The sequence below is a fragment of the Ambystoma mexicanum genome, chromosome 8, assembly GCF_040938575.1.
Source record: "Ambystoma mexicanum isolate Mex_15411 chromosome 8, UKY_AmexF1_1, whole genome shotgun sequence".
Taxonomy (NCBI): Eukaryota; Metazoa; Chordata; class Amphibia; order Caudata; family Ambystomatidae; genus Ambystoma; species Ambystoma mexicanum.
The window spans coordinates 396,638,728-396,666,612 of record NC_090929.1 but is presented as its reverse complement, the minus strand read 5'-3'; the positions used below and the strand labels follow the sequence as shown (position 1 = coordinate 396,666,612).

Here is a 27,885-nt window from a genome sequence, read left to right as displayed (position 1 = left end):
CAGCGCTGTAGAAAGTTTTGTGCCTGGCTGCATTCTGCAATCATATCGTGCCGGTACACTGGTTGCACTATGACAATCACTTTTAAAGAACACAGTGTATATACCTTAAGGGTGGCCTTGCCGCATGCCACCAATGACAATGAGAGTGAGGGCGACATGTCTTACCTGGCCGTGGCTATCGATTGGTTTCGATGCCTGGATGGGGTCTCCCAGGGGAGAAGGGGCAAGCTGTGGATGGGAGTTGTCCCAGATAGACCCCCCCATCCTCCTGCTGGTCACCGGGGTAGGAGTGTCCTAGTTGAGCTATTGAGTGCATGTGTTCTCTGGTCACGAGACTCAACTCGGGGGAAAGAACGGGAGGGGGGAAAGTCAGGTTGCAGGGGGTGAGAGGGCATGTTTTCAGGGCTTTCCTGAAGGCTACGTGGTCCTCTTGGAGGTGGTGGTTGAAAGGGAGGGAGTTTGATTGCGGGTGCTTGAACAGATAAAGATGATCCTCCTAGTCTGGTGAAATTGAATGGGGGAACCACCAGGAGGTGTGTTGAGCTAGATGTGAGGATTCTGTTTTGGAGGAGTTCACGGCCTTTCTTGTGGAGGGCAAGGTGTGTGATGCACATGGCTTTGAAAGTGGCCCTTTGGGCTGATTGTGAGTCAGCGGAGCTCTGGGGAGAGGGCAAGGAGGAGCCTTGCTACAGAGCTTTGGATCAGTTGGAGCTTTCTGAGCTGGGAGGCAGGGGTGCCTAGGTAGAGCGAGTTGGCATAGTCCAGCTGGGAGAGGTTAATGGCCCTGATGCAGCCATTCAGTGAGGGGAGGAGAGATAGTGGAAGATTTGCCAGAGAATGCGGAGGTGATGGTGGCAAGATCTGGAGACTGTGTTGATGTTGCAAGAGAGAGAATGGCACGAGCATTCCAGGTTCTTTACTGAGGTGAATGCTGCAGGAGGGTGGCCGGGGGTGGGTTGGGCAATTAGTGTTTTGACGCAAATCAGGATTTCGGTTTTGCCCAGTTAAGGAGGAGGTGGTTGGCAGTCATCCAGTGGTCGATATGCATGAGGTAGGAAGCAAGGTCTGGGTGCAGGGAGGCCAGGGAGTTGAGAATATTAACAATGATCTGAGTGTCTTTTGTAACAGATAAGGCTCTGTGAGCGGATGAGCACGGGGAGGGAGCTTCGGTAGAGGGTGAAGAGGAGGGGGAGAGGGATGCTTCTTGAGGGATCCCCTGAGAGAAACGGTGGGAGGGGGCGAGAAGGGAGGGAGGATGGTGATTTGGGAGCAGGCAGAGAGCAAAGAGGATATCCATCTTAAAGCAGAGTCCCTGATGCCTAACGAGTGGAGTCTATGAGGGTGGCGTGGTCGATTGTGTTGAATGCTGCTGAGAGGTCAAGGAGTATGAAGGCAGCACATCCTTCCGAGTCTGTTGTTCTTTTCATGTCATCCCAAACAGAGACAAGGAAGGATTTGGTTACATGGAGCGGTCTGAAGCCAGATTGTGGAGGATCGAGGAGGCTGTGGGATTCTGTGTAAAGGGAGAGTTGGGAAGATGCTGTGCGATGCAAGTTTGGCAAAGAAGCGGTTGTTGGAAATTGGGCGGTAGCAAGTTGTAAGGAGGGGGTCAAGGGTCTGATTTTTTAGTAAAGGTTTGACATGAGAGGTTTTGAAAGCTGCTGGGAAAACACCAGCTGTTAGAGAAGAACAAGTTACTTACCAACTCTAATGTTCTTTCGACTGGATGTTCCTCCCACGTATTCCTCATCTTGTGATAAATCGTTATCTCCAGTTTCGCTGCTTCGGGAAAAAAAATTCTCAGCAGAGGGCGCTGTGCTCGAGGTCGTGGCATCGATTGTCCCTCGACGTACTCCGTACTCTGTCGACGTCACTGATGGTACCCAGGCGTGTCCCATGACCGATACATTCTTCGTGAGAGGAAAGTGTAAGAAAACGTAAACTGTACTGTGGGGTAGGATGGGAGGGTCGATGAGGTATACGTGGGAGGAACATCCAGTCGAAAGAACGTTACAGTTGGTAAGTAACTTGTTCTTTGAATGGATTGTGTCCTCCCACGTATTCCTCATCTTGTGATAGGCTCCCATAGCAGTATCAATTTTTGGAGGTGGGAATACTAATTTCAGTTTTCGTGGACAGAATGCAGAACTGCCTTTGCAAATAAACCCTCGTTAGAGGAGGCAGTGTCCAGACAATAATGTTTAACAAAAGTATGCATGGTTTTCCAGGTTGCAGCTGCACAAATATCTGCTGCCGGAACTCCCCTCTTTAGAGCCGCAGAAGTAGCCATTCTCCTTGTAGAATGGGCATGAAGTCCATCTGGTGGTTCTTTTCCCGCTAATATGTAGCATTCAACTATGGATAATATGATCCAGCGGGAAATGGTCTGTTTTGTTACAGATAAGCCTAATTTATGACCAGTATAACCCACAAATAGTTGGTCATCTTGTCTCAGTTTAGCCATCCTTGAGATGTAAAAACTAAGAGCCCACTTGGGATCTAGTCTGTGTAATCTCTCCTCTTCCTTGCCCAGATGAGGAGGAGGATAAAAAGTTGGTAGTACTATTTTTTGTGACAAATGGAAGTCCGAGACTACTTTTGGCAAGAACGAAGGTTTAACTTTAAGGACTCCTTATAAAAACTAGTATATGGTGGTTTGCATGAGAGAGCCTGAAGTTCGCTAACCCTGCGGGCTGAGGACAGGGCTACAAGGAGGACAGTTTTTAGAGTCAAAAGCCTCAATGGACAGGAGTGCAGAGGCTCAAAAGGAATGCAAGTCAAACATTTTAATACTAAATTTAAGTCCCAAGTTGGTACATGAAAAGGTACTGGAGGGTATACATTAGTAAGCCCCTTTAAGAATTGAATAATTAACGGTATTTTGAAATATGAAACCTCTTCCGACGAGCGCTTGAAAACGGACAGCGCAGCAAGGTAACCTTTGATTGTTCCTATCTGGAGCCCCAGATTAGCTAGATGTAGTAGAAAAGAGAGCACCATTGGGGTGCCACACTGGTGCAAAGACAAGGATGTGGACCCTTTTCAGTTACTAAACCTGTTCCAGCGACATCAGTACAAATATTTTGTTGCTGGTCTTATGACCGAAAGCAAGATTTCCATTACGTCATCCGGAAGATCCCAATCCTTGTATCTCAACCTCTCAGAAACCATGCGTGAAGGTTGAGTGTCTTGACCTCTGGATGGAGAACCCAACCTTCCTCTTGCGAGAGAAGATCCTCTCTTTGCGGAAGACGTATTGGAGGGCAGATGGACATGTCTAGAAGGTCCGGGTACCACGTTCTCCTGGCCCAATCCGGGGCAATTAGGATCATGGTTTTCCTGAACTTTCTCAACCTCCTGATTACTTGAGGAATCACGGGGACTGGGGGAAACGCGTACAGCAGTGGAAACTTCCACTCCACTACGAATGCGTCTCCCAGAGCTCCTCTGAGGAAATTCCCTTGAGCAGTACTGATCGCACTTCCGGTTGATCGCGGTGGCAAACAGATCCACTTGAGGGGTTCCCCAAAGGGCAAAGATCTCCAGAAGGACTTCCTCAGCCAGCTTCCACTCGTGAGAGACCGTGCTCTGCCTGCTCAGAGCGTCTGCCGCCGTGTTCTTCTCTCCGGCTAGGTGAATTGCCGACAGAGATTCCTTCTCGTATTGCCCAGAACCAGAGCTGCATTGCTTCTCTGCCCAGTGGCAGTGACCCTACACCTCCTCTCTTGTTGAGATAGTACATGGCCACTGTATTGTCTGCCATTATCAGGACATTCTGTCCCTGTACAGAGGGCAAAAAGGCCTTCAGAGCTAGTCTGATTGCCCTCAGATCCAACAGGTTGATATGTAGTTTGGACTCCGATGGAGACCAACGACCACCGATTGTCAGATCGTTGGTGTGTGCTCCCCACCCCGTGAGTGAGGCGTCCGTTACTACCGTTATCTCCGGCCATGGTTGCCAAAAGGACTCTCCCCTGAGAATGTTGTTGTTGCAAGCCCACCATAGAAGATCCTGAGCAACTGCGCTCGGGACTTGCAGAAGATCCGACATATTTCCTGAGAACTGGGACCACTGAGTTCTGAGTGCCCTTTGAAGGGATCTCATTCTCAACCTGGCCTCTGGTACTAGGAAAATGCAGGATGCCATGAGGCCGAGCAACCTGAGAAAATCGAAGGCCGGTAGATGTTGGGCATTCTGAAACTTCGTTACCATCTGCTGGATGTGGAGAGCTCTCACTTCGGGAGGCGAAGCTTTTCCCGATGAAGTGTCCAAGACTGCTGCGATAAATTGGAGTTTCTGGGATGGTATCATGTGGGACTTGTTGAAATTGAGGGAGAAGCCCAGTTTGTGGAGGAAGTGGCAGGTGATCGAAAGATGTTCTTGAGCTTGTTCTGGCGAATTTTCTCTGATCAACCAGTCGTCCAGGTAGGGATATATGTGAATACCTCCTCTCCTGAGACAACCGCCAACAGTTTGGTGAAAACCCTCGGGCGGAGGTCAACCCTAATGGCAGAACTCGAAACTGATAAGAAAATGAGAATTGCCAATCGCGAACCTCAGGTACTTTCTGTGCTTTGGGTGGATTGGCACATGAAAGTAAGCATCCTGAAGGTCCAATGATATCAACCAATCTTGGAGTTGGAGAGCCTGAAGGATCTGAGAGAGAGTCACCATCTTGAACTTGTCCTTCCTGAGGAACTTGTTCAAGTTTTGAAGTCCAAGATGGGTCTCAGTCCTCCGTCCTTTTTTGGGATGAGAAAATATGGGGAGTACCAACCCCTGATCCTCTCCGCTATAGGTACCAGTTCTATGGCACCTTTCTCTAGCAGGGTTAAAATTTCCTGCAACAGGAGCGGATCCGGAATTTTGGCGGAGTTGGCTCCCGGTGGATGATTCTGAGGCCTTTTTAGAAAAGTGAGACAGTAACCTTGGGCTACTGTTTTCAGTGCCCAAGCATCTGAGGTAATGCCCCGCCATTCCTTCAGATGCTGAGAGATCCTGCCTCCCACTGGTGTTTTTGGAGGCGGCTGCAGGAGTGGCTGAGGGTACAGATGCCGCTCCTGAGGCTGATTTTGCACCTCTTCCTCGTGCTCCACGAGGGAAGTTTCTTTTGCCCCTTTGAGAAGCCTGTCCTCTTCCTCTACCAAAAGAAGAGTAGTAGCGAAAAGAATGACCGCTCCAGGAAGATGAGCCGGAATAGGGTTTTAGAGGCTGGCGCAAAGAGGCGCTAAGTGATTTAGCTGCCGCTTTCGAGGTCTGAAGTTTTTCTAGGCTTTCATCAGCCTTTCTGCCAAAGAGCCTCGAGCCATCAAAGGGCATGTTGAGGAGTCTAGATTGCACGTCCGGTGCAAATCCCGACTTCCTCAACCACGCAAATCTGCGTAGCACAACGCTTGCAGCCATGGATCTGCTGATGCTATCCGCAGTATCCAGTCCAGACTGGAGACATTCCCCCATTGCCTCCTTCCAGTCTTTGACTATATTCAGGAAGCCTTCCCTTTCCTTGCCTTCCGGAATATGATCAGCCGCCGCCGATTTTAATACAGTCCCACAGGGTATGGGTAAACCTGGCTAGGGTACAGGTGACATTTGCCAGCTTGAGTGCCATACTGCCTGACGTGAAAACTTTACATGCCCAGGCATCAATTTTTTTATCCTCTCCATCTGGAGGAATAGTTGGATAAGCAGTTTGTTTTGAAATAGATGCTGCCTGAATGACTAAACTCTCTGGAGTCGGATGTTTATTCAAATATTCAGGATCCGTTCCAGCTGGTCTATATTTTCTTGGAAAAGTGCTGTCTGCAGCAGCAATAGTTTCTGGTTTCTCCCAGTTTTTCTCTACAGTCCTTTGAAGGGCCCTGTGAAAAGGGAGAACAGGATCTTTCTGAGGTCCCTTGACAATTATGTCAGTCATGTCATCTTGTTCAAAAATGGGTGAAGTATTACCCCAACCCATATATTCAACTACTCTGGTCATAAGACCCCTGTACCCAGCATCTGCATGTTCTGCAGGATCAGGTTTGGCAAACTCTAATTCTGGGGATGTGTCAACTCCACTGGCAGAATGTAGAGTATCACTCAGGTCTCTCATTCTAGATTCCTGGTCAATAAGTTCCTCAGGAACTTGTTTTGTACCATAAGTAACTCCCAAAGGAGAAACCTCGTCTTCTTCTGAAGCAGACTCTTCATAGATTGCCGACATAGATTTGAAAAAATCTGATCTGGGTAAAGGAGTGAATCTCCTTTCTTCCTCTTCCATCTGCTTCGAAGAAAATGGTAAATCCCTCAAAGTTTTCGAGGTTGTCTTCGAAGTCTTCGAAGTTTTCGAAGAGGACTTCGATAATGGCGTCGATGACGCATCTGGCTTTGGCGGCGAAAATATCGACGTCGAGGGCGTCGACGAAATTGTCGAAGTCTTCGACGACTTGTGTTTCTTATACGGCACTGGAGATGTGCTAGACTCTCGAAGAGTCTTCGACGGTTTTACGTCGACTCGAGGTTTTTTGGATTCCTCGACGCTACTGGTTTTAACCATGGTAGCTTTGGACTTTCCTTTGTCGTCCAATGGAGCGACTTTAGGGGTATGGCTTTTTCGAGGGTCTTTCAAGGGGGTCGGGCCGCATTCTCGAAAACCTCCATCTTTTTGCAGAATTCTTCCCACTTACTGGGAGAATCCGATTTAGTCGGGCAACGAATTTCTTCGGTCGACTCTGAAGAAGATGATGATGATGATGGAGATCTATGTCTCCTCTTCATTTTCTTCGATGACGACGAAGAGTGCCTCGATCTACTCCTAGATCGAGATCTCTTCGAGTGCCTATGTCGATCCGATTCCTTAGAATCAGTCGTTTTCTTATGTCTTTTAGACGAAACCTTTTTTGAGGCCTCCCTCCCCACCGACAGTTTACCTCTCCTCTCACGAAGAGCTTTTTCGGTCATCGATTGGCAGGACCCGCAGTCGTTGGTTCGGTGACTGGAACCGAGACACCAGAGACAAATCCAGTGGGGATCGGTGATCGACATCTTAGATCCACAATCTGCACACTTTTTAAACCCAGCCCTGGGTGTCGAAGGTGTCGAAGATGACGACATTTTCTTCACAGAAAATAGAAGCGTGCCGTTCTCGATAGCGAAGCGATCGGAAAAACGGAACTGAAGCAACGGGCGCGGCTCGAGGTATTTATACCATCGGTGACGTCGACAGAGTACGGAGTACGTCGAGGGACAATCAACGCCACGACCTCGAGCATAGCGCCCTCTGCCGAGAAAACCTTTTTCCGAAGCAGCGAAGCTGGAGATAACGATTCATCACAAGATGAGGAATACGTGGGAGGACACAATCCATTCAAAAAGTTAATTATTGATCTAACGATGATGCCTACGCATGTGAAGGAGAGGATTTTTTTTTTAGGAGTGAAGGAGGCACTGGTCTCCAGGGGATCATGAGGGGTGGCTACAAGAGTAGCCTTAGGAATTCTGGATGGGAGAAGGAGTCGAAGAGGGCACGTAGGGGGGGGGAGGGTGAGGGCTGGAGGGGTGGGAGATGGTGAGCGGGGGGAATGCTTCTAATCTAGTGCTAATTGTGAGGTTTCTTTCAACTGCAATGTTATTAAGGTGGTCTGACAGGGCATCGCAAAGTGATTGGAAGGGAGGGGTAGATGGGGAAGAGCAGAGCGGGGCCTTGAATTCCGCGATGATCTCGTGGAGTTCCCTGCTGGGGTTGAGGGCATTGGAGATCCGGGAACCACAAAAAGATTTTTTGGCTTTCCTTACTTCGGCCTTGTAGGCCCTGATCTGCTTGGATAGGTTGGCTTTGTTAAGGGGTGGGGAGGTAGGACGGATCAGCCTGCCATTTACGTTCCAGGCAGTGGTTGAGGGATTTGAGGGAGGGTGTGAACCTCTTTCGAGATGGGCCTGCTCTGTGGGAGGGGGGGATCTGAAAGGGGTTGTGGAGGGAGGCATCAGAGCCATCAGCCGAAGAGGTTGACGGATAGTGAGGAGCTAGAGTGGGATGGGAAGACAGTAGGGAGTTGCCTAGGTCCGGGGATACAATTACCTTGTTCCAGAGGGGGAGTAGGGTCGGAGGAAGTGGGGTGTGGGTATGGGGGAGTGACCTGTATATACTTGGGGGCCGGTGAGATCGAATCAGTGGAGCTGAATACAGCGTCAAAGGTGTGCCCTGCTATGTGGGTAGGACCCGATACAAGTTGGGTCATGTTGAGGGCATCCAAGTGGTCTATGTGAGGACAGGTCATATGGTTTGAAGGTGTGTCAAACCAGATGTTGAGGTCTCCTAGCAGGGTAAGTGAAGGAGGCGAGATCAGGATGGCCACTAGGGAGTCAACAAGCGAGTCTGTAGTTTCTATTATAGTCAGGGGGTCTATAAAAGGAGTAGGAAGCTGTGGGTCATGGCGTAGGAAAGTTGGAATTTAACTTGCAGAGATTTGCAGTTAGCGCTGCAGTGTTGATTCTCAGTGTGCAGGACTGGGAGATTTATTTTGTGGAGAATGGCTATCCCCCTGCTCTGCTGGATCTATTGTGTACTATCTGGGTGTATGCAGGTGGGAAGGCCTCGTGTGCTGTGGGAAGGAAGTAGTCAGCGAAACAAGTTTCAGTAATGAAGAGTATGTCTGAGTTTTGTGAAGAGATAAAAGTTGAATATAAAGTGCTTGTTTTTGGCAACAGATCTAGCATTGATAAGAGTACATGAGAGGGGCTGGGGGAGCAGCAGTACGAGGGCGGAGAGGGGCAAGCGCCAGGTGACTAGGTGTATGGGAGAGCACGCTGGGGAGGCAGACTACTAAGGTGGGGGTTCAAGGCAGAGGACAAATGGACAGGGTGGTGCATAGGGGAAGTGAGGGGTGAGAAGGGGATAGCGAGGGAGGACAGTTTTCTGGTGGGGCTGGGGGGATGATGGGGGTGGACTGCACGAGATGGTGGGGGGGGTCCTAGGTGTTCGGAGGATGGACAGGGGGAAGAGCTTAGAAAGATGAACGCGGAGGAGAAATTATAAGTTACTCACCGTAGTGACTAACGTACTCCTAGTCCTCTTTCCTCCATACTGCATGGGCATCCATTCCAAGGGACGGGAGACGGAACCTTTTTCACCAGAAAAGACCTTCCCGATTAAATTTAGAGACGCGCGGGGTGCGGCCCTGGGAGCATGCGCTGCCCTGATTCTGCCGACCGGTGCCACACCTCAGTCCCCATAGACGCGTGGACAATAGCTAATATTGCCTACTGACACCAGTTTTATTAAGGGGGGAATGGTGGGACGTATGGAGGAAAGGGGACTTCTACGGCGAGTAACTTATAATTACTCTTACAGCCCGTCCCCTTTCCTCCATACTGCATGGGCGATTACAACTGAATGTAGCCCCAGGGTAGAGAGGAGACTCTCCTTAAGCAAATAGGTTCCTGAGAACCGCCTGTCCGAAAGCCGCATCAGATCTAGAGCCGGCATCCAAACAGTAATGCTTGCAGAAAGACGAGGGAGTGGCCCAGGTGGTCGCCCTGCTTATGACCTGCCAAGGGACATGGCGCTGGAATGCGATGGCCGTTGCCTTGGCTTTGACTGCATGGGCGTGCATGTTGGCCGGAAGTGGCTTGTGCTGGCCCTCGTATGCTTCCTTGATGGCCGAGACCATCCAGCGGGATATGGAGGCATGATAGCCTGGTCTTGCGCCTCTGAAAGTGACTTAACAGGGTGTCTGACTTGCGGAAGTCCTTGGTTCTGCCCAGGTAGAATTTCAGGGCACGCCGACATCCAGGCAGTGCAGCATTCTGTGCTTCGTCCTTAGGATATTTCCTCGTTCAAATAGAAAGCAGACGGCACCTTGGGCAGAAATGCTGGGCGATTCCGCAGGCCTACTTTGTCCCTGTGAAAGGTAGTATATGGTTCCGAGGCGACCAGCGCCTGGATTTCGCTGACTCGGCGAGCCGAGTTGAGGCTGACTAGTAAGGCCGTCTTGATGGTGACCAGCCTGATGTCCGCGAATGCCATTGGCTCAAACGGTTGGGCGGGTAGAGTCTTGCAAGCCCAGTCAAATGTCTCTTGACGATAGGATTGGAGGAGGAGAAGATCCCCTCCTCCGAGTTCCTGTAAGCCCCAATGGCTGCAAGGCAAGTGCCGCAGGTGTGCACCTGCACAGAGTGGGCGAGGGGCGCTGAGAAGGAGAGCACATCGTCCAAGGTACATGTCAGGGGGTTGTTTTCCCTGGTGTTTGCCCAGCGGCAGAACCTGGTCCACTTACTTTTACACTGGGCCCTGGTAGCCTTGCTCCTTGCGCCCTGTATGATTTCCAGATTAGCCTGGGAGAGGCTGAGGTGCCTTAGCGTTACCTGCTCAGGAACCATGCTGTGAGGGCTAGTTTCTGTGGCACTGGATGGATGACCCTGCCCCCCTGCTGCGCCAGAAGATGTGCCAGACGCGTCAGGAGGTGAACCGGTGGCATCTCCGAGAGGCTGAGCCGCTCCGAGAACCATGGCCTGGCCGGCCACCACAGAGATATTAGAATGAGGTTGAGCTGGCGAGACTCCCTGATCTTGGAAATCACTCTGTGAATCAGCGGAGTGGGCAGGAAGGTGTATACCGTCATGCCGTTCCACTGAATCCGAAATACGTCTCTGAGGGAGCCGGGGCCCTGGCCCTGCCAGGAGGCGAACTGAGGGCACTTCTTGTTGTGCCAGGTGGCAAAGAGATCCACCCGGGGATGACCCCACCTGTTGAAGATCTCCTGAATAACGAGGTTGTTTAGCTGCCACTCGTAATTGTCCACTCCCAACGCGCTGAGCCTGTCTGCCTCCAGGTTGGATTCTCCCGGAAAATGGACTGCCGTCAGGTAGATGTCATTTTCCAGGGCCCACTCCCACATGCCGATCGCCAGTCTGCACAGAGGAGGGGATCTGTGTACATGCTGGTCGAGTGGTCTGTCTGGATGAGGACAACCTTGCCCCTGAGAAGTGGGAGGAATGCTCTGAGCGCTAGCCAGATGGCGTTTAGCTCTAACCAATTGATGTGGTATTCCTGCTCCTGTCGAGTCCAGGTGCCGTGGACTGAAAGCTCGTCCAGGGTAGCTCCCCAGTCCTCGAGCGAGGAGTCTGTGGTGATGGCTTGCCCGTCCGTAAGGTTTCAGTCCCTTGACCACCATGCTAGGTCCGGAGATGGAGGAACATTGATCATCTCGGATTGAGAGCCCCGCTCCTGGTTCCATGAGGCCGCAAAGTGCAGCTGAATCCTCCTCATCCTCAGTCTCGTGTGTGGGACGGCTAATAGGACCACCGCCAAGAGATGCTGGTACCACCATGCTGAAGTCACTTCTCTGCTGAGGAAGTGGGTGGTGATGGGAGAGAGCTTGTCCTCCGATGGAAATACCTTCTCAGAGCATGTATCCCAGATGAGGCCCAAGAATGTCAGAGTCTGTGTGGGCTGCAGCTACGAGTTCTTGAGGTTGAGCGAAAAGCCCAGATCGTGGGCATGGGAAGAGTGGTGAACTGCTTCCGGAGATGTAGCCCTGACGGGCCAGTCATCGAGGTATGGGTAGATGTGGAGGCCCTGCGATCTGAGGAGGGCAGCCACAGTATTCATGTGCCTGGTTAAAACCCTGGGGGCCGAGTTGAGGCCGAAAGGAAGGACCTTGTATTGGAAATGGTAGCCCATGATCCTGAACCATAGGAAAGAACAATGGGCTGCCAAATCAGGATGTGTAGGTACGCGTCCTTCATATCCAGGGAGCACATCCAGTCTCCCTTGCATAATGTCTCCGCTATAAAAGCTGGCGTAACCATCTTGAATTTTTGTAGAGGTAAGGAGAGGTAGAGGGTGGAAAGGTCCAGCACAACTCTCAGGCCTGCTTGGTTCTTTTTCTGAATGGCGAAAATCCTGGAGTAAAAGCCCAATCCTCGCTGGGAGGCTGGGACTTCCTCCACTGCCTGGCTCTCTACGAGCGACCGGATCTCCGCCAGAAGAGTTGCTGTCCCAACTTGAGGGAGTGGAGGGGATGAGGGAGAAGAGGCTGGTATGGGTAGGTGGTACCCTGTGGATACTACACAGAGGATCCAGGGTCCGGGAAATTCTGGTGCCAGAAATGTGCATGGAGTGCAAGCCTGCTCCCCCACTGGAGACACGTGGACCCGGAGGGCCGTGTCATGCCTCCTTTCCCTCGAAGGCTGTTGCAGAGGAGGGGGGACTGGAAAAAGCCCTTACTCCCTCCCCCTTTTTGCTGCTTTCGCTGATTTGAAGTCGGGGAGCCGTCAGGCTGCCTGGATCTCCATTCATGGAAGCCGCTGAACTTTCCGTACGTATGCCCCTTGTCAGAGCGCTGCTGTGACTGGGTGTACGATTTGGGCGTGGTCTTTGTCAAGATGGATAAAGACTTGGCAGTTTGTGAGCCGTTTTTCTTTTTTTTCCAGCTCCTCGTCCGTGGTGGAGTGCAAGAGGCCCCCCTTGCCTCGAACAGCAGGTCTAATATGCGTTCCTGGACATCCGGGTTGAATTTCGTTACAGAGCCAGGCTGTCCTTCTCATGTCCATGGCGATACAGATGACAAGGCCAGAGGTGTCAATATGGGCCACAGTGGATTCCACGAGTTCCTGCGCCACTAACTTGGCCTCAGCCAGTCCCGCCTTGAAATGTTATTGGCCCTGGGAAGCGAGTTCCGGGAGGAAGTCTGCAATTTCCCACCATAATCTTTGGTTAGCGGCAGCCAGCATGGCATCAGCGTTGGCATAATGAAGATGCAAGGACGCGTTGGAATACAGCTTCTTCCGTACGCCTCCAAGATATTCTCCTCCTCGTCTAGCAGCATCACGAGGAGGAGGCCGAGGACGACTGAGGCTTGGAGTATAGTGATGCTGCAGCCATCACCCAGGAGTGGGGCTGAGGATGGGCCGATAGCAAGAGTGTATCCCACTCCATCTGCCTGTACTGCGTATCCAGGCGTCGATTGACTGGCTGCACCGAGTGGAGCTTGTTTGTTTGTTTATTTATTGTGCGCACCGGACCCTGGGGTAGCAGGGCGCAAGAGAACAAGGAAGTTTACAGCTTGGTTACATACATTACAAGTTACAGGTTACAGAGCATGTGGAGTGGCCATTACTTGACTTTACAAGGTAAAACAAGTGCAGACAATCAATCAAATCCAAGGCAAGCGAGCAATATAGCAGGTCGGTAGAGAACGAGCAATATAGCAGGTCATAGCGTGTCAGGTGAAATGTGAAGTACATGTAGAAGTGCAAGGGTAGAGAGTCATTTAAATCTCATTCTCAGTAAGCCATTTTATGGAGTTCTTTCTGAAGTTGTTGAACGTTTGGTTAGCTCTGAGTGCATGAGGTAGGGCGTTCCATAATTGCGCTGCCTTGACTGGGAAGCTGGATCCTCCAATAGTGGCTAGTTTAAATCTGGGTACTAGTAGGCAGTTAGGGCTGACTGTCCTTGTAAGTCTAGTGGGATTTTTTCTGTTGAAGCGTTCTGAGAGGTAGCGGGGGGCTTTGTTGTTTAAACATTTGTGGATAAGGGAGGCAGATTTGAGGTTGATTTTTTCTTGGGTGGATAACCATTTGTGTTTACGTCTTATTTCTGAGATATGTACTCTTCTAGGGATACTTAGTGCCGCTCTAAGTGCATTGTTTTGGAGCACTTGGATTCTATTGATGATTTGTTTGGTTGTCCCTATGTAAAGGGCGTTGCAATAGTCTAATTTTGATAAGATGAGGGCTCTAGCTAGGATAAGACAGCTGTCATCTGATAGGAATTGTTTCCCAGCTCGTATTAGTTTGCATGTATAAGCCGTGGATGAGGCCAATGCGTTCACCTGTTTGGTAAAAGATAGTGTCGCATCAAGGTAAAAACCTAGGGTTTTTACTTCTCTAGCGACTTTGATGGTGTTACCATCGATGATGAAGGCTGAGTAGTTTCGGTTGAGTTTGGAAATGCGGGCTGCCGTACCTAGGATGATGAGCTCTGTTTTGTCATCGTTCAAGCATAGGCCATGGTTGGCCATCCAAGCTTGAACGATGCTGTAGACTCTGTTCACCAAAGCCAGATCTTCAACGTAATCCCCAGTAAGTGGTAGGAGAATCTGGGTATCGTCTGCGTAGTTAGTATAGGTGATACCCAGATTATCAAGATCGTCGAAGAGTGGCTTAGTGAAGATATTATAGAGTGTCGGCGAGACACAGGATCCCTGGGGCACTCCGCAGGTGATGGGAATCGGGTCTGCTGCCGCTGCAGGGGAGAACACCCTCATGGTCCTGTCACTAAGGAATGACTGTATCCAGACTATAGCTTCCCCTGAGAAATGGGCCGCCGAGTCCAGGTGATTGCATAGGACTCTGTGGTCCACCAAATCAAAGGCGGCAGATAGGTCTAGGAGGAGGAGGAGAGCTAATTTGCCCTGGTCTCTGAGTGAGTCTATTTGGGCCTTTAAGTCGATAAGGGCAGTTTCTGTGCCGTGTTGTGGACGGAAACCGGATTGGCGGGTGCCAAGGAGATGGTTCATCTCAAGGAAGTTCTGGATTTGGGTGTATGCTATCTTGTCTAATATTTTTAGTAAGAAAGGCACCGTGGTGATGGGTCTATAATTTGTAGGAATGTTGGGGTCCAATGTTTGCTTTTTTAGAAGGGGGAGTACCCAGGATTCCTTTAGATTACGAGGGATGGTGCCCGTAGTGAAGGAGGCATTAATAAGTTTTGTAATGAAGGGGGCTAGATCTCTAGCCGCGTCCTTGATCAGTTGTGCAGGGCATTGGTCACCTTTGCAATTAGAGGGTTTAAGAGTCAGAATGGTCTTCTCTACCTCAATTAGCCAACCCTTCTTGGCCAGGGAGACTACATCAGTCTGCAGTGGAATCCCTGTTTTGGCCGAAGGGCGTCGCGTGAGGACTTCAGCAAGCACCCCCTTTGCCGGTTGCTTGACCTCGGGTTGAGGTAGGCTGAAATACTCCGCCAGCCCTGCAAGACGTTCATGGAAGGCCCTGGCTGAGGATGGCGTGTCAGGATCCTCCTCCTCACCCGTATCCTGTGGGTCAGGAGGATCCTGCGTAGGTGGAGTAGCGGGAGCTGGAGTACGGGGACCGGAGGCTGGTACGGAACCGCCTGAGAAATCGCCTGGGGAGCTGGAGGCAGAGGCTGCGCCGGGGTCACGGGCGCCGGCAGAGGAGCCTGTGGTGCTGGTAGCATCGGAGGGAGCATGTCCTTGATGGCATCCCCGAGGAGAACTCCCACCCGACGGGACTTCATGAGCCAGAGGAACCTCTCAAAGAACTGGTCTTCACCGGCCGGAGGAGTGGTAGGGGATACAGATGGGGTAGCAGGAGGCTGCAGGAGCTGCTGCATACCCTGCTCGTACGGACACAGTGGGAACTTGCCCTGCGCAAATGAAGGATAGGCTGTAGGTCACGTACCTGGTTGAGGCCAGTCCCACCTTGACACTCGTTCTTTGCCGAACTCCTGGAATGGCATTTGACGGGGGCCGATGTCTGGCACGGCAGCCATTTTGTCAAGCTGCCTGCGACGTGCCTGCGTCGTGTTGCTCGGCTCGCTGGGCCCAGCCTCGTCCAAGACAGTGTGGCTCGCGATCCCTACCCTGCTCCTCGGGCCTAGACCCGGTAGGTGTGACACCCTCAGCCCGTGGGCCGGTAGAGCTGTGTTTAGGCGCCTCCTCTGCCGTATTGCCGGTACTAGGGTGTGGCCCCTCTGGTTGAGACCACGGTCAAAGAACCTTCCGGTCCCTCAACACTGTCACCGGGAGGATCAGAGGATCCCTCAGCCAGTAGCTGGAGCAGCCTCGGTGCACGTGCTGGTACAAGGACCCGAGCGGTCCCTGCCGCGCGGGCGGGTCCTTGGGAAGGAGTCTCCCTTGCGGGGTGCTATGGTAAATAGAGGCCCTACCTTGGGCCTGGCTCGATGTTACAAAGTTCTTGAGTCCTCTGGAGGCGACTTCTGGAAGAGCTCTCTCCACCTGGCAAGTCTGTTCTTCAGCGACCTCGATGACAGGGCGTTGCACGCTGTACAAGCTTGCCAACCGTGGTCTGGGCCAAGGCAACATAGGCAGAGGGCGTGGGGGTCTGAAGTTGGGAAGAGCCCATCGCGGGATGGACACCTGCGGAACCCTGTGGAAGTCAACATGCGCCAGGGAGGAGCGTGACGCCTGAGGACCGAGTGCCTGAATGTTAAAAAGACAGAAGAAGTATCTGCGCATGAAATTACATGGCCGAAGCCAAACCCAGGAGCGCTGTGTGAATTCGGCCCATTCCCGTCAACGCGGAAAAGGGGACTGGGGTGTGGTGCCAGAGGGCAGAGTCAGGGCAGCGCATGCTTCCAGGGCCGCACTCCTGCGCGCCTCTAAATTTAAAGGGGAAGAAGGGTTTTTCTCGTGAAAAAGTTTGTCTCCCGTCCCTTGGAAGGGACGCCCATGCAGTATGGAGGAAAGGGGACGGGACGTAAGAGTAGAGTGGATGGATAGGGATAGGAATAGGGAAGAGGTTGTGAGGGTACAGGAGATCGGAGCAGCATTTGTTGTAGGGAGAATAGGGGATGAATGTAGGGATGAGAGAATGCGGCGAGAGCTGCTTCAAGGTTTGGAGCGGTGTGATGGTACCCGAGTTGTATGTCAGAGTGTAGGCGGTGCTGCTAAAAGAGGAGTTTGAGGGCTGTGCACGCAGTGTTTAGCGATGGGAAGGCTGGGTGTAGGCGGTGGGCAGGCAAGTGAATTGTGGGGGTGCTGGGAGGAGAGGGGTGGTGTAGAAGCGAGGGTTAGAGATGAGGGTGCTTGAAAGGAAGGCAGGGGAAGAAGAGAGGGAGTGAGGGATTGGGTGGGCTTTCAGGGAGCAGGGGAGGGTAGGTTACTTGGCACATCTGGCCTTGGCGCTGTGGCTGTGCACGATCACAGTAATACATGCACATAGACCTATAACAATTGCAGTATTAAAGCACACCTAGATTCAGCACAATTTCAGTGTTAAAATGTCCCTAAATTCAAAACAGTTGCAGTATTAAAATGTACCTAGATTGAAAACAATAGCAGGGTTACAATGCACCAAGATTGAAATCAGTTGCAGTGTTAAAATGCATCTAGATTGGAATAATTTGCCTGTGCAGTTGAGCTCAGAGTCTTCACTCAGCTTTCAAGAAATCCTGCAAGACTTTTTATTTCACCTGAAAGGTTTTAATGTGTCACAGCTCTTTTACTGGTTTTAGTTTTTAACCGGTTACGTGTTTGCAGTTTTTGAAATTGTTTTTATGTTTTTAACTTTGCTTTAACTTGCAATATGTTTTTTTATTAACTTTTGTTTTTATTGTGACCCTGTGTTGTTTGCCAGTTTGTTGTTGCACCTGTTTTCCTTTGGGCCCAGGGCACATTAAAAATGTGTAAACAAACTTGTATGTCTCGAATGGAGATGCTCTTCTTAAATGCAAAAATAGGCTTAGGTAGTCTGCTACCGCTACTATTCATGATGTGCCGGTAACGTTTCATTATCTTTGATCTGCCAAGATTTCATCAAGCAAGCACTCACAAATACCCGTGTGTTTTCCTCATCTTTTCTTATTTTACCAGCTAGGATAACTTACCTGCTATTGTTAGAAGCCCTTTTTCTGCATTGTTTTTTCAAGTTTCTTTGGGTGTCCTTATCCAATAGGTATTTTAGAGAGAGACAGAGCCTCTTTTTATAATCTGACTTATTTGTGCTGTTCCTATACATTCCTAAGAACTGTCTGTATGATAAGATGGCATTCGGGATTAAATGAATCATACCTTGAAAGAGAATTTTTGTCTGTTGGTTTTGGATAGGGTTTTATGCCTAAACTGCTTATTTTTTTATATGGTGATACCTAGAAAGTCAATTTCTTTATTACTGATGGTACAAGTGAATCGGGGGTTATCGAGAGAATTGATACAAGTCTTAAATGTAGTAACATTTTGTGCTGAGGCTCTCCATAAGATTAAGACAATATCAATATACCTCTTCCATGTATTAAGATGTATAAAAAAAAGGTTGGTATCAATGTATATGAAATTAGTTTATAATCTTTGTACGCATAGGCTGGCAATGCTGGGTTTCATGGTCACACCCATCGCTGTGCCACCTATTTGGTGGTAGAATGCATTGTTGAATTGAAAGTGTTTATTGGTTAAGGCAGTTAGGTGCACCATATTTGTATTTTTTTGTATTTTGTTGATTTGTATTGCGCACCTGGCCCTGATGCATCTGGGCGTATAACTTAAGAGTACATGTTACAGATAAAAACATCATTACATGACATAGTGAGAGTAATACAAGCAAGACACAATAAAGCGCAAGTGCATCTCAGTACAAAGAAGGGGTAAGATACAAGCAATAGGAGTAGACGTGCACGCCAGTAAGCAGTGTGTGCAAGGGATTACAAGGGAGTACACAAGTAATGTAATAGATATACAAAGAAAGAGACCTGATACCGGTGGTAGTCAAATTTAAGGTGAACCGGTCAGGGCATTGTGCCATTATTATTTATGCAGGGCGGGTGGCGGCAAGATCCTGCTCATAGAGCCACATTTTGGTTTTACTGTTGAAAGAGTGATGAGAAGGTTCAGCTCAGAGCGAGTTGGGGAGTGTGTTCCAAACTTTAGCTGCAAGGACTGGGAAACTAGAGCCCCCAGCTTTCTGTAGCTTGAATCTAGGTGTGGACAGGGAGTGGGTTTGGGCAGATCTGACCGGGCAGGTACTAGTGTGGGGGATAATTCGGTTGGCTAGGTAGTCAGGGGCAAGGTTGGCCTGGCACTTGTGGGTAAGTGCAATGGTTTTTAGTGATATTCTGTGAGCAACAGAGAGCCAGTGCAGACTGTCTCTGGTGTTGGAGATATCACGTTTCCAAGGAATATTAAGAGCGGCCCTGATGGCATTGTTTTGGGTTACCTGAAGCTCGTTAATATTCCTTTGACTGGTCCCTAAATACAAGGCATTACAATAATCAATTTTAGCCATGATGAGTGTTCTGGCAAGTATAATGCAGTTAGGAGGGGTAAGGAAAGGTCTGAAATCTGTGATGAGTTTGCATGTTTAGGCCGATGCCGAGACCACAGCATTAGTTTGTCTTGTAAAGGGCAAGGTACAATCAAGGTAGATAGCTAAGGTTTTTGTATCATTGGATACCTTGATGTTGTTGCCATCAATAATAAATTGGACCCCGCCTTCAAATAATTTGCTAAGTCTGTGATTGGATCCCAGAATGAGTGACTCTGTTTTTTCGTCATTTATATAGAGCCCATGATGAGCCATCCAAGCCTGGGTGATTTTATAGACATCATTAAGAGCTTTCGAGTCAGTCACATAGTCACCAGTGATAGGGATGAGTATCTGGGTATCATCTGCATAATTGGTGTAGGTGACACTCAGATAGTGAAGAATATCAAAGAGTGGCTTTGTGAACACATTGTAAAGTGTTGGGCAGACAGAGGACCCTTGCGGGACCCTGCACGGGACTGGGGATGGTTCAGCAGAAGGGGAAAAGACCCTCATAGTTCTGTTTACCAGAAAGGAACTGACCCAGGCGGTGGCTTCATCAGAGAAGTGGGCTGTGGTTTTGAGGTGTTGGCATAAGATTTGGTGATTGACCACATCAAATGCTGCTGAAAGGTCAAGCAGCAGTAGTAGTGATAGCTTACCTTTGTCTTTTAGGTCTTCAATTTCTGTTTTTAAGTCGATGAGGGCAGTTTCCGTTCTGTGCTTAGATCGGAAACCCGATTGACGGAGACCAAGGAGTTTATTGGTTTCTAGATAGTCCTGTATTTGTAGATATGTGGCACGGTCCAAAATTTTAAAAGTAAGGGCACTGTAGTAATAGGTCTGTAGTTAGATGCGTTACTAGGATCTAGAGAGGGTTTTTTTAATTAATGGGATGACCCATGCGTCCTTCAGGTTGTCTGGGACAGTAGTGGATTTAAAGGAGGCATTAATAAAGGTGGTGATGAAGGGGGTTAGTTCATGAGCAGCCTCTTTGGTGACAGGGGCTGGACACGAGTCACCTTGACAATGGCAGGGTTTGAGTTTTTTTTAATGGACTTTTCCACTTCTGCGATGGACAGGGTTGAGAAACTGAATTGTTTGAAGGAGTGTGCTGGTGACGGGTGGTTGATGGGGGAGAGGTTGGGTAGTGAGTTTAAGAATAGGGTACATTTTTTGGCATTAATCTTGATTTGTAGTGTAGATATTTTATCGAGGAGCACTTTTTGGATGTTAGTACACCATGTGGTGTCAGCGTTGCATTTGTCCATAGGGGCAATAGGAGATTCAAGTTCTTTAAGAATTTTGAAGGGCTCTTTAGTGTTAGATTCTGCCTGCAGGATACGCTTATTGTAAGTGTCTTTTTGCTAGGAGTAGCATCTCTTTGTAGTTGGACGAGGCTATAATCAAAGAACTTTTATTGGCATCCGAGAGTGATAAATTCCTTGTAAGCCTTCCTTGGTAGTTCAATATCCAACAGATCTGATAAGATTCTGATTGTGTCCTGTTGAGGTATGTTCATATACAGTGACACAAGGTCCATTGTGCGAGGTATGATCTGATCAGTGTCTACATAGAGGTTCTCAATCCAATTAATCATCTCTGTGGTGTCTTTGATGAATGATTTCATATTCGGAATAGAATGTCTCCAGAAGTCTTGTCCTATTTTAATAAAGGGCTGAGCCTATACCCGGTACAATTGGTCTACCAGGAGAAGACTCTAGAGTTATGCATGTAGGGTAAGATGTAAAATATCTGCACCCTCGGCTTTTCTTGAAATAAAAACTGTTTACTTAAGAGTCCTTCTTGGAAGGCCCATTCTGTTTTTTTATCATTAGAAGAGCTGTTATATCCATTTTCTTTTTCCATGGAAGATGGAGCATCACAGTCTTAATTGCTGTCAGGTGTAGTTCTCTGAAGAGAAGTATGTATTTCCATTGCTTTTCATATCCGCAAGATTACAACAGGATTTCAGACAGGTTTGTAAAATATGCATTTTTAAACAAAGCACAAAACACACTTTCAATAAATTAAATATCCAAAAGACAGTCCAAAGGTTTCATTTAATAAAATAATGCATTTTACCTGTTAGAGCGTCACAGAGGTTGGAATGTGTATTGCACTGACAGGCAATGCAACCACTGTCTACGGATCTGTAATATCCATCCTGGCATTGGTCACATTTTAATCCTTTGACTCCAGGTTTACACTCACATTTCCCAGAGCTGCACAAACACAACGTAAAACAAACATACTGTTAAGCTCTTGCAAAAAACCAAAAAAACCCACAAAAACACAAAGTTGGAAAAACTTTCTATATAGTCATGCATCTCGATTTTGTGTTTTCATAAAAGATTTTTCTTAAGCGCCTGAATTCTCTTTCCTCCATGTGTACACAGTACAGATAGAATTACCTTTTTGAGCCCGTTGATCAAAGCTGGCACTTGCTAAAAATCCAGAAGGGCGTCTTACAAATGCAGCCAAGTATATGTTTAAAATGCTGCCCTTCAAAGATGCCCTATATGATAATTCACTTCAGAAACTGACAAAACTCAAGAGTCTCCATCATTGCCTCCCTGCCCAACCCCATACCCCAAACCCCAAATCCATTTTTAGGTTTTGGCTCATAGTTGTAGCTCTAATAGTACCTGGTGGGAAAAATAAAAAACTGGTACGAATAGTAGCAGATGGCAAGCATACTTGAATACAAATCTTCCTTGGTGATATTCCTTCCTTAAGGACATTTCCAGCACGCTGATTTGCTGAAAGGTGAACAATATAGGTCTGCCTTAGTTGCAACTGGTTGACACTGCTGTAAATCTAATGAAGAGTCCTAAAGGTTGGAAGATTGAAGAAAAAAAGTTTGGTTTTACTCTACTGGTCAGTTCTGGCTACTATATACTACATAGAAACCAAAACCACTGGCATAGAAGTATTGGTAGGGGGACAATCGTAAAAGGGAGAAGGTACACACAGCTAGTGTGTGTTTGGCTTTTTACCAATCTTTGACCACCCACTGCTACTCCCTATGACTATTACCACTGATTAGCTACCCCCCTTACTACCTAAAAACACACCACCATACTGCCATCTCTGAACTAGCACTAACAGCCAATAACACAGTGTGTGCTTTTAATGGGATGCAATTGTTATTTCCATTAAATCTTCTTGAGAGGTAGTAGCTGAATTGCAGCTGTTAATGAGCGTGTAATAAACTCTTAACCAAGTGTGCCTTCAGCAGTTTGATTTTAAAAGCAGTAGGTTTGTCCTCATCTGTACCTTGCACTGAATTCCCGTTGAAAAATAAAAAGGCTTTGGCAAAACTAAAAGTTGTGGCTTGTGCATATGTGTTAGGCATTTGCCAGGGACTGCCATCGTTTGTCCTGGTACACGCACCACCTTCCAGCTGTTGTAATCTTAGGGCCAGATAGTATCATTATGGTAGTGTGATGAATGACTATCCTATGGATACAAGTCAAAACTGTTGTTTTTTTGGGAAATGTGTGCTTTTTGTGTTCCATAATTCCATGACTGTGTAAGAAAGGAGTTACTTACCTGTAACTACTGTTCTCCAGTATCAGTTTCAAAAATCCCCATGCAGTTAAACATTCCCAGTCGTGTTGGTAATCCTCGGTACGCAAATAGCAGTTTGTATTGCAGCAACAATGAACTACGTTAAATTTAGTGATCCATCAGTAATGTTTCCCTGCAGCCAATGGGCACATTTTCCTTTAACCCCCTGGCCCCAGCGCCCGCGAGTCATCTTCAGAATACCTTAAAGTACAGACAACGCATAAAGGTGCGCCTCCTGCAGGGTCAGAAGGACGGTCGCATGTGAATTTATGAAAGATACCAACGCTAACTTTCTCCTTCTCCAGCATTTGATCTTTCATAGATTAACATGCTGTTGTATTTCTAATTGCTTTGCATTCTATTAGACACAGACTGGGAGATGGAAGCAAATAGGTTCCCTCATGCAAACAGGCATCGTATAACTACATACATGACCCTAGACTCCTCCAACTTGTTCCCATCGACACAGTAGAACCTTGTAAAGCTATACAAACTCCATGTAGCTGCACCACAGTTGTTATTGAGTGGCACCTCGATGAGAAAGGCAGCTGAGGAAGATATTGTCCTAATATAATGGGGCCTTGGCTTGCCAGGGAGAAGCTTTCCCGCCTTCTTGTGGTAATAGGCAAGGCAGGCAAAGATCAATGTTGTGATGGCTGCTTCAGAGACTATTTTCCCAGCTCCAGGAGAGACAAAAGTAACAAACAGATGATTGGACTGGCAGAATGTGGTGCGGTCGAGGTAGTACTTAAGTCCTTTTCGGGCATACAAAGAATGCAGCAACCTCTTGGCAACAGTAAATGGATTATTGATGAAATCCAGAAGCACCAGTGGTTCATTAAGGTGTGTGACGAATCCCAGGGTATCGTCACTGCTTCCATGTAGGAAGCCCCTTCCCATGAGGCAAGGGAGGTGAGGCCGTACCAGATAACCCCTCCGGGGGTTCTACTCAGTGAATGGATCTCATGGGGAGGGAATCCCTCCATGGGACCAGTGCCGATTACCTTGGGAGAAGGTGGTATTCATCTCCTTTATTTCAGTCCTGTACTTCCCCTTTTCCAACTCAATCCCATGTGGTTCTCGATACCTCTTATGTATCTTTGTAGAAAAGAGGGTCTCAGACAAACAGATAATACTGAGACGAGAAAGAGTGAGGCATACCCAGGTGGAGGAACTATATTAACTGACACGAGGAAGATCAACCAAGGAGGCAGGACCCAATCTCAGGACCAACATGCGCGGTTCAGTCTGTTACAGACTGCAACAACGATAAAAATCAGAAAGAACTGTGTACGGAGTCAAACCAAGTCAGGGCAAATCCAGCCCCTGATGAATTAGGAACCGGACGCCGGCTCCCTGGTGCGAGACCCAAGAGGCAGGGTACGTGACGCTGCAAACAATGAACGAGAGTCTGAGAGGGCCGCATGTAGCAGGAGCCTGGCCCGTAATGTGGAATGCAGAATCCCGACTGGCAAAGACAAACTGAGCGAAGGACATGCAGCAGGGTGTGCAAGAGAACGCTTACCACTGCAGAGCCGCTGGGGAGAAAAAAAGCAAAAACAGAAGCCCAAACGGCAAAGCCAAAACGAGCGATGGACGCTCAGCTGGCTATGCGGAAGAAAGCTTACCACTGCGAAGTTGCCGAGAAGGGAACACCGAGATCAGAAAACCGACCGGCGAAGCCAAAGCGAATGAAGGAGGCACAGCTGGATACGTGAGATATAGTTTATCGCTGCAGAGCCGGCAAAGACAGAGCGCCGAAAGCAGGAGTAGTGCAGAAGCCCCGCTCCCAGGACAGACCGGAGACCAAGCCAACAGTTACCAAAAGGTAGGGAAAGGGCTGGGCTGGCTGATGGGAAGCGGAGAGCACGAAATCGGTTGAATAGATATACTGCATTATCGCGGGACACTAAAAGGGATACCAAAAGGGATAAATCGAACTGTAAAAGCTAGAGCAAACAACCTATGTGGAACAGTGCCTGGCAGGAGAGCACACCAAGTCTGTCCAGTTGGGCATTAAGTCAAGCAAAAGTAAAGAACCCACAATACTAGCAAACCAGGGTCTGGAACCCATATGAAAATATAGAAAAGCATAACACGAACTATCAAAAAAATAGATGGAACAGTACCTGGCAGGAGAGTACACCAGGTCTGTTCAGCTGGACATTAAGTGGAGAAGGGTCAAGAACCCACAGGAGGTTAGATGAGCATATAAGCAACGGGCTGAAGCTCAAATCAACTTGGGGAGAACCCAAGAGAACATGAAAAAGGGGCTTGGAACCCACAAGAAGGTGAAAGAAAGTACATCAAAAGTCTGGGAGATCCTTAGACAATCAAGAGGCATCTGGCGTTCATGGGTCAAAGAAAGAAAAATACAAGAAGTTCAAATAAGGGGTCAAGGACCCATTCTAAAAGGAAGGAACACATTTTGGGAACACCAAGTTCAATGGACAAGTCTGGTTGGATAGAATCCCAGACTTGACATAACAAGTTTGTGAGTGGAAGAAAGGAATAAAGGGGAAGAGACTCCCCACTAGACATTTGGGAACTGTGTTTGAAAGTTGTGCATTGTGTTTTCTTATTTATTTATACATTTCTAATGTGCCGGCAGCCCGCAGGCATCGGGGGAGGGGGGGGGGGCACATAAACACAGGAACAACAGCTAAAACATAGGAAGAGAAACATGACAGCAGATGTCAGGTAGGAAGGGATTGCTTTATTTGAAAAGTTGTTTTCAACATTTCCTTGAAACGTAAAAGGTTCATTTCCTGCCTTAGGTTCCCAGGGAGAGAGTTCCACAACAGGACGGCACAGACTGTAAAAGATCTGCCCATCCCCCTTGTGCATTTGGAAGCGGGGCAGGCGGCCAGGGCCTGGTCTGCTGAGCGCAATCGTCTACCGGGGGAGTCGCGAGTTATCGCTGTTTTGAGGTAGGAGGGGGCGTTGCCATACAGGCATTGGTGAATGATGGTGCATGCTTTGAAATTGATACGGTCCACTAAGGACAGCCAGTGCAGATCTTCTATGTGGTTGGATATGCTCCTTCCACAGGATCCTTTTAACAATTCGCACAGCATCATTCTGTATCCGCTGGCACTGCATTACACTGCTAATGCTAGCTCCAAGGAGCAGCGTGTTACCATATTCCAGCCCTGGTAAGATGACTGCACGAGCGATAGTAGCCATGTTCGCCTGTGTTAGGAAAGGTTGAATGTTCCTAATGAGGCGGGGGTAGTGGTTACAATTTTTGCTGATCATTTTGACATATTCATCCGAGTTTAAGGAGGCTTTGAGAGTGACTGAGGGTTTTTACCTTGGTTTGAAATGGGATCAGGGATTTGTTTATGGTGAAAGCCTTGTGATGTGTGCTAAGCTTGCTCCTGGCCTGTGAGGAGCCAAAGATGAGGAATTCTGTTTTCCCTCCGTTGATACACATCCAATTCTCCACCATCCAAGATTCAACCAGATTATAAATCAAGAGAAGAGTGGATGAGTCTTCAGGGTTGTTCCCACTAAGTTCGATGACCAGCTGTGTATCATCCGCGTAGTTGGTGAAATAGATACCCAGGCTCTCAAGTAGGACACAGAGTGGCTGGATATACATTTTGAACAACATGGGTGATAAACTAGCTCCATAGGGGACGCCGCAGGGGATGGTGGTAGGAGGAGAAAGAGCATCTCCCCCAATGTATCCTGGATATACGATTAGTCAGAAAGGATGTGAACCAGTCAATGGCTTCACTAGAGCAATTACCTTTGGTCTCTAATGTTTGAAGGAGGCGATGATGGTCAAACAAATCAAACGCTAAGAGATCCAGGAGGATGAGCAAACCAGATAATCAAGAAATTAACCTTAAACGTCAGTATCCAGAATGGGAGGAGCCTCCTTCTGGATCAAAAAGACAGCAATTTTTCCTAAGTTAGTTTTAAGGGATGGAAATAAGTTTGGACACAGGACATTTAATTTGACAAAACATCCTGACAGACTCCTTAATATTTTTGTTGAGGCAGGGTAACCCCTCATAGAAATAGGGCAAGAAAGGTTTTTCCTTTTCCTTCTTTTGATAATAAAAGTCTATGCCAAAAAGCATGCTACCACTGTGTCAGACTCGTACTTCTGCACTCTTATAGGTGATAAGAGGATTGAACCTTGCGCATAACCTTGGCATTAGTTCATAGAATAACCTTCTTGTGTAAAACAAGGAAGGGTTCTTGTGCAGATAGGTGTTGCACCTCAATAACTCTTCTGGCTGAATGGTTATGACTAATAGTTTCCCAGGCAATACCTTGAGCCGACGCACAATGGAGGACAAACTGTTGGTTGAATATCTTTGCAAAGAATTGTATAGATTTTCCATGAAAGAACAACCTTGTGTACCAGTGGAAACATTCTTAAAATACCTCTTGTAAACTCCTTGATCCACCTTGTAGAGCACAAGGATGTTACGACTGACGTCTGGGTGTACTGTAAACTAGCTGCCAGGGGGACCTTGATAGAAAAATGGGCCAAGCTGCTTTTTGCCAGATGGAGCAGGCAGGGTAGCAATTCGGAAGCTTCACGTGTATTGAAACTCTCAGTTGACTTGCACATCAGATGGTCAATCCTTTCCACTTGTTGTCATATAAATTCTATAGTGGCTGGAGCTCTGGCTATAGAGAGAGAATGTGCTTGCACTCCTGAGGCATGTCTACTCAACCAAACTCCATATGTTCAAGATCCAAACAATGAGACTGAGTGATGACTGGTCATGATGCAACATCATGCATTGTCCAGCGACAATAGGTTGAAGGTCTGTGGGAAAGCAGTTTTCTGAGTTTGGGACAGGAACAGAAGATCAGACAACCAGTACTGTCTGGGTCATGCTGGAACTCTTCAACCAATGAGATGGAGAACGCATCCCCAAGTGAGGCTGCCTTGCTGTGAACAAACTGCACTTAGGAGTATTCTCTGGTGGTGAACAGGTCTATTTTTCAGGCAATCCCAGACTTAGAATATGCCGTCCGCTTGCTTTTGGTTACATTTCCACTCGTGGTAGGATTGTCTTTTCATGCTCAGAGAGTCTGTGATGGGGTTGCTGAATACTGGGAGATCGCATGGAACTCTCCCCCTGCGGCAGCACCCATTTCCATAGGGTGTGCCTTGGTAGAGAGCATTTGTGATTGTGTACCTCCGGATATCCTGATGTAAAACAGTATTGAGGTGTCTGTAAGACCACCTTCTCCTTGACTTGGGGGGGGGGGGGGGCTAGCCGGACTTTAGCGCTCAGAAGACTGCTTAGAGTTCTAGAACATTGATGTGAAGCGCATTTCCAGCCAGGAACCACCCCCCTTTT

The 27,885-nt window shown here is 48.2% G+C and overlaps 1 protein-coding gene across 1 annotated transcript in view; it reads right to left on the bottom strand.

The window, feature by feature from the left end:
- MEGF9 (multiple EGF like domains 9) overlaps positions 1-27,885 on the bottom strand; it is a 363,416-nt gene that overhangs the window by 198,148 nt on the left and 137,383 nt on the right. Inside the window, exon 3 of the mRNA XM_069609886.1 lies at positions 21,065-21,204. Within this exon, the coding sequence (XP_069465987.1) occupies positions 21,065-21,204 (140 nt within the window). The remainder of the gene's footprint in view (positions 1-21,064; positions 21,205-27,885) is intronic.